General features: G+C 42.3%; 1 protein-coding gene and 1 non-coding gene across 2 annotated transcripts; both read right to left on the reverse strand.

Moving 5' to 3' along the window:
• Positions 1 to 1,104: 1,104 nt before the first annotated feature.
• TRNAF-GAA (transfer RNA phenylalanine (anticodon GAA)) lies at positions 1,105 to 1,177 on the reverse strand. The gene has a single exon. It is a non-coding gene; the product is annotated as a tRNA-Phe (tRNA).
• Positions 1,178 to 1,308: 131 nt separating this feature from the next.
• LOC123163119 (uncharacterized) lies at positions 1,309 to 2,239 on the reverse strand. Its single transcript, XM_044580876.1, has one exon. It carries the CDS (start codon positions 2,166 to 2,168, stop codon positions 1,506 to 1,508), a length of 663 nt encoding a protein of 220 aa, XP_044436811.1. The 5' UTR covers positions 2,169 to 2,239; the 3' UTR covers positions 1,309 to 1,505.
• Positions 2,240 to 7,281: the final 5,042 nt, after the last annotated feature.

Consider the following 7,281-nt stretch of genomic DNA (forward strand, 5'->3'; position numbering starts at 1 on the left):
AGAGAGGTCCACAACGATGTCTTCAAGAAGATAGCGGCGCCCGCGAGCGGCGCCGACGCAAAAACTCGAAGCTTTCGCTCGACACCCTATCCTTGTCACCATGAGCCCCCTCCTCCCCCCAGGGCGAGCGCGACATGCCCATGCCCCAATTCCAGATCTGGGTGGCGCCCAACAGGGGACGTGCACGAGCCACCAACCGTTCCCCCGATCGTCGCCCACACGACTGAAAAGGAAACCACAGTCGCCATCATGGTGCCTGCCGGAGAGCCAACCATACGAACCGCCATCCGGAGCCGCCTCCCTGGCATCCATGTCACCCACCAACGACAACATAGTGTAACAACCATAGTTGGAGGAGTAAAAGGCAGCTCCTTCCACTCCTTGCCCGGCATCAGACACGAAGTTTGGGACGGCACCACCACCGTAGGGCCCCTACCCTGTGACCCCAGCCAGTCTCGGTGGACCGGGGGGGGGGGGCACAACTCCGCGACTCTCAACAGTCATCGACGAGCACCCTCGCACGACACCATGCCCGTGGCCCTCGACACTGCGCTGCCTAACAATGAAGTAATGTCTCAACCACCACCACCAATCACCGCACCCGCGGAGGGAAGGACCTCACCACCTACGAGCACCACCGGGATCGAACCCATTCTCACCTTGGGCCTCACCGCCAGATCTATGATACACCATTATTTAGCCTTCACAATAACGAGATTAGGGAGACAAAAAAGTGAAAAGAAGATTTATGTTGTTGTTGGCAAAAATAAGATGTGAGCATGGAAAGGACACATGTGGATCTAACAAAACTATGGAATAGATCCTCTAACATTGTCTTGTTGAAGCCAAACAATAATGACCCTCTTATTAGTTGTTGACTGAATTGTTTGAAAGCATGAGCTGAATAAATCCTCAAACAAGATATGTTTGAAAGTCAAGCAAATAATCAGAAACCTACTATTATCCTCAAAACAAGATATGTTTGAAAGTCAAGTAAATAATCAGAAACCTACTATTAATAAGGAGATTAGGGAGACAAAAAAGTATTCAAGTAAATAATCAGAAACCTACTATTAATAACGAGATTAAGGAGATAAAAAAGTATGCGGTGAGCGTGGATCGAACACGCGACCTTCAGATCTTCAGTCTGACGCTCTCCCAACTGAGCTATCCCCGCTTGATGTTTTCTGTGTGAAATTAACTTATTTATACAGATACCCACGCTCTTTAAATTTTGTTCCTCCTGCAAGCCCGAGAATCTCAACGTAGCAGCGATCACATTCAATGAAGATCAGTATTACACATCCCTTGAAACCGTAGCATAGACTTCTCGCTATATAATACTTACGTACATGACAATGTTTTTTACATGGAAATCTCTATGACGAAACAGTAGTAATAAGTACTACAAACTATGGAATAGTCCCGTTCGCTCATTACCAAATTGAGCACCAAATTATTTAATTAACCTGCAAATTTTCTTCTGGGAGAAAAGCTTTGCAGCATCAACCTCCGAGAACCAGCTCGAGAATGACGCGCTCCAACTCGCTCTCGTCCTTTGCGCGGTAGATCTGCAGCGCCGCTTCCTTAACGGAAGCGAATGGATCAGTGCTCTCGCCGGCGCCGGCGCCACGGTTCCGGCGAGCAATCTCTTTGACGCAGGCGACGTGCAGGTACACGGTCTTGCAGGTGGAACGGTAGAACCAGGCCCTGCTCCTGCCTCTTTCCCGGCAGCTGCTGCACCGGTGAGACGCCTCCTTCCGAAGCTCCAGCGTGAGCTCCTCCTGAGGGATCACCAGCAGCAGTGCCGCGCAGCACGGGTGGAGGTCCATGCCCTTCTTGGCGGCGCAGTGGTAGTGCAGCCCGAGCACCTTCCCGCCGCAGGCGCCGCATGTCCTGCCGCCGGCGTCGCTGTGGCGCGGGTGCTCGAGGCGGAGCTGGAACTCTCTGCCCTTGAGCAATGGGTGCACCAGCGTGGCCTCTGCCAGGGCGCAGTCGCTGTGGAGGTCGAAGTCACAGGGTCGGCATGTGTACCGGTCCCCGGCGCCTAGCTCCTTGCAGACGTTGCACTGGAACTCCGCGGCGCCGGTGGCCATCAGCTTCAGCTTGTGCTCGGGGTGGGCGGGGTGGGAGATCTCCGCAGGAGCATCCTTGGAGAGGATAGTCATGGTTTTGTCCCCGGGCGCTCGGCTTATGGTGTTGAGAACTTCAGATATGATGGTTGGAGATTTGGGGTTCCTTGCGGTTAATAACTGCAGTGCAAAATGAAACAGGAGAGAGGTTATTTATAGCTAAGTTAGCACGCCGGACCAAGAGTATAGACAAGTGTATATGTCTCTGTCTTTGTGGAAACAAATATGAATATTACTACTAAACATAAAAACCGTGTACGTGTCTCTTTAACCTGAACCAGGCATGCCATATTTGACCCGTTCTCATTCCTAATTGCTAGGATTTTTTTGTGTGTGATGTGCCAAGTCTGGATTTGAATAGCTACTGGTTATTACGTTGAGCTGATTTCGAATAAATAAATCTATCCTACTAATCGTGTTCCTCCCCAGAAAAGAAGCGGAAATCTTATCTGGCTGACGTTCGCTGGGGGAGAGTGGCATTTCGTACTTTTTGCCAGAAAATGCCATGTTCCTCTGAAGAAAATGCCACGCCACACATAAACCCCTCCTGGCGAACGTTCGCTGGCTAAGGGGGCCCAAAAGAAAAGTAAGCTTACTCTTAACAGTCTGTATGAAGAAGCTAATTTATCATCATGTTTTTTCTGTTTTATTAGTTGGTCTAACAAGCATGACGACATATAGTTGAACCTGAACCAGGCATATGTCAGTTATGACTCACCCAAACGCTAGTTGTGGATAGCTACCGGTTATCTGGATACATCTATAGTGCTGATTATTAGAGATTTAGAGTTCCTTGCGGTTAACACCAATGCAAAATGAAACAGCAGAGAAGTTATTCATAGCTAAGTAAGCACACCGGACCAAATCTATGTGTCTCTGTCTCAATAGTCTTTAATGTTCTTATTCAAATTTGTTAGATGTAGAAGTTCTAGCTGGTCTAACAAGCTTAAAGATTATACAGTTGAACCTGAACCAGACATGTCATATTTGACTCGTCCACTTTCCTAATTGCTACGTCTGGATTTAAATAGTTACTGGTGTTGGTGTTGAGCTGATTTCGAATAAATAAATGAAGGGGATTTATATCTGTCCAAGTAAGCGCGTTTCTTACTGGGAAAAGAAAGTAAACGCGTACCTAACTGTCAGTCTGAAGAAGTTAATTTATCATCATGTTCTTACATGTTTTAGTTGGTCCAACAAGCAAAACGACGCGGTATAATCTGTTTTTTTAAGAACACCTCGTAATCAACAGGAACACCATACACCACTAAGAGAGTAGCGCCAGAAAATCTGACAAAAATCCAGAATATATGCAAGCGAAACAAGGAACCTAACCATCTAAACTATGCTTAGTTTGCAGCAAAACGACATACAGTTCAATCTAAACCATGCATATGTTTTTTATGAACCATATTTTTAAGCACCAACCGTAGAACAATTGTATAGAGATATTTTCCACTAATATAGAGATATTTACAAAAGATAAAAGCTAGAAATAAAGATCTACATTTATCCGATTCCTTTTTTGTGGAACAAAGAGAATCTATGGTTGATAATTATTTAGGACTGCAAACTTCATAGATGTGCGGCGATCCAGTCTTGATGAATGAGACGGTTCTTTGCTTTGATTCTGTACAGTAAAAGAAGGAGATCTTCCTTCAACCTATATTTCCAGCAGTTGACACTCGACACTTCTTTTCTGAAGACTTTTCCATTTCTTTGTGTCCAAATTTGCCAACATCCTTGAATGATGATGTCCAACGCTATTTCTCTTGGCAGTAGATTCTGAGTGAGCACGATGCCATCAAAGCAGGAGATCCCTCGATTTCTTGATGGAAACAGGTTATTCTAGCAGTCTTGTGAGAAGTCACAGTCCCAAAACAAATGCCTCAAAGTCTCCTCAGTGGCCTCATTGCAAAACACACAGTTGTAACATTCTAGGAACATTTTTTTTTCCTATTAAGCAGGTTTCTCATGTTGATGCTGTCATGCAGAAGAAGCCAGAAAAATGTCTTATGTCTCAGTCTGTTTGCAGTCTTCCATATCTTTTTAAATAAAGGGTTGTCCTCAGTTCTTCAGCAGATTGATCTGTACATATTAATGGAAGAATACTTGTTATTCTGCCCAGTTCCAATCCAACTATCTGTATTTGTGGCTGGCCATTGAATTTGCATTAAGTTTTAAAGTTCAAGGAGTTGCCCATATGCTTGCTCTGACAGTGGTGTGTGCAATAGTTGTTGAAGGTCATTCTCATCAATCCAAGAGGCAGCTGATTGGAATTCATCCCTTACAAGTGAATGCAGTTCTGGCATTAATTCTGAAGGGGTATGTCCATCCATTTGTCATGCCAAAGTAATATAGATTTGCCATTGCCCATCTTGCTTTTATAGTTATCTTTGAATAATGGCAGTAGTTTCAGATGCATTTTCCACCAGGAAGATCCCTCAATTTTCCGCCCTCGTAAGTTTGTGTTGTAGTAAGTATCCCAGATCAGGTTTACCCAAGGCAGGTCTTCTTTGTTGAAGAACTTGTGCAAATTTTTCATCATGGGTGTCTTTTTATGGATAGAGATATTTAGAATTCCAAGTCCACCCTGATCTTTTGGTTGACAGACTTCATTCCAAGCAATGAGAGCAGGTCCAGTTTGTTCTTGCCCATATTTTCTTCAGAAGAAGTGTCTCAAATATTTGTTGATTTGTTCAATGATACTCCTTATAATTCTAGAGTGCTCATGAAGAATATTGGTAGAGCGGAGAAGACAACCTTAACCAGTAAGAATCTACCATCATATGATAAAAGGGTAGAGCAACCACTCAGTCTTCTTTCAATTTTTGGACAGATATGGGTAAAAGCTTCAACTTTCAGTCTGTTAGAACTAATAGGAAGTCCTAAGTAGGTGAATGGAAAGCTCCCTTTTGCATCCAAGATCTCTGAGCAAAATAGCCAAATTTTCTTCTTGCACATTCAAAGGGACCAACATAGATTTGTTATAATTGATTTTCAGTCCTGTCTGTGCAGCATAGTGCTTGAGGATATTATTCACCTGCATTACCTGTCTATGATCTGCTGGTAAAACCAATATTGTGTCATCAGCATATTGAATGACAGGAAAATCCTTGTTTGATGTGGAAGGTAGAGGGTGCTGGATCATATTGGCTTCCATAGCTTTGATTAGGACTGTTTGCAGTAAATCAGCAGCCAACAAAAAGAAGGGGGAGTGTGGGTCTCCCTGTCTGACTCCTTTTTTGCATTTAAATTATTTCTAGGAATTCCATTCAGAAGCACAGAAGAAAAACCAGAATTGAACAACATTTTCATCCACATGATCCATCTTGGACCAAAACCTTTAGCTTTGAGAAATATTTATGATGGAATTATGATCAATGAGATCAAAAGCCTTTTCAAAATCTAGCTTAAGAATAATCAATTCTTTCTTTGAGTGCTGGCATTGATGAATGAATTCAAAAGCCAGGCCAGACAATCTTGGATGGATCTAGATTTTAGAAATCCATATCGATTCTTGTGAACCAATTGCAAAATCACTTTCTGCGGTCTATTTGCAAGTAGTTTGGTGATGATTTTAATAGAACAATTCAATAAAGAGATTGGTCTAAAGTCATTGGCACTTAGGGGTTGTCTCTTTTTGGAACGAGTGTGATGAAGGAACCGTTGATTGCCTGCAGGTCAACTGTGCCATTGTACAAATCCTTAATTAGATCATAAAAATCCTCTGAGATAATGTCCCAACAATTTTTAACAAAGTTTCCATTAAAGCCATCAGGACCAGGTGCTTTGTCAATTGGCATCTCCTTTATTACCAAATCAATTTCTTCTTTGGTAAAAGGCAGCTGAAGTTTAGACAACTGAAATTCATTTTGCAATAAGCTTGGTAGATGAAAAGGATTTTCAGTGACAGAAGTAATTCCAGTCTTTGTTTGAAGGATCTCCAACGTATAGCTACTTTTGTATTGTGCTCAGTGTGCTCTTGTTGATTTTCACCTCTCAATATTCCAATATGATTGCTTCTGTATTTGATGGTGGCTTTTGCTTTGAAGAATTTTGTGACTTCATCACTAAATTTGACCCATCTTATAGTGGCTCTCTACTTCCAATAGATGTTTCGATATTCTAGAAGTTTTCTCAGATGATCCTTCATAATATTCCTTCCATTCCATTCTGTAGTAGAAAGGGATCTATAGTCTTCTAGTGTATCATATATAAGGATTAGAGCATTGTCATTTTTAATACTCTTTTGGAGAGATTTGAAAGGTTTTTTGCCCAGATCTTAATACCTTTTCTAAGCCTTTTAAATTTTGTTTTAATTCTTTGAGCACTATTGTAGGTGATGACCCACAAGTGTAGGGGATCTATCGTAGTCCTTTTGATAAGTAAGAGTGTCGAACCCAACAAGGAGCAAAAGGAAATGACAAGCGGTTTTCAGCAAGGTATTCTCTGCAAGCACTGAAATTATCGGTAACACATAGTTTTATGATAAGATAATTCGTAATGGGTAAAAAGTAACAAAAGTAACTAAGGTGCAGCAAGGTGGCCCAATCCTTTTTGTAGCAAAGGACAAGCCTGGACAAACTCTTATATAAAGCAAAGCGCTCCCGAGGACACATGGGAATTATGTTCAAGTTAGTTTTCATCATGCTCATATGATTCACGTTCGTTACTTTGATAATTTGATATGTAAGTGGACCGGTGCTTGGGTGTTGTCATTCCTTGGACAAGCCTCCCACTTATGATTAACCCCTCTCGCAAGCATCCGCAACTATGAAAGAAGAATTAAGGTAAACCTAACCATAACATGAAACATATGGATCCAAATCAGCCCCTTATGAAGCAATGCATAAACTAGGGTTTAAGATTTTGTCACTCTAGCAACCCATCATGTACTTATTACTTCTCAATGCCTTCCCCTAGGCCCAAATCATGGTGAAGTGTCATGTAGTCGATGTTCACATAGCACCACTAGAGGAAAGACAACATACATCTCATCAAAATATCGAACGAATACCAAATTCACATGATTACTTATAACAAGACTTTTCCCATGTTCTCAGGAAAAATGTAACTACTCGCAAAGCATATTCATGTTCATAATCAGAGGAGTATTAATTATCATTAAGCCTCTCAAAATATGATC

This window comes from Triticum aestivum, chromosome 7B (genome assembly GCF_018294505.1).
Source record: "Triticum aestivum cultivar Chinese Spring chromosome 7B, IWGSC CS RefSeq v2.1, whole genome shotgun sequence".
In the NCBI taxonomy this organism is placed as follows: Eukaryota; Viridiplantae; Streptophyta; class Magnoliopsida; order Poales; family Poaceae; genus Triticum; species Triticum aestivum.

What these genes read in the sequence shown, in the direction of transcription:
- LOC123163119 (XM_044580876.1), bottom strand. Translation starts at nt 2,168, where the DNA reads ATGACTATCCTCTCCAAGGATGCTCCTGCGGAGATCTCCCACCCCGCC.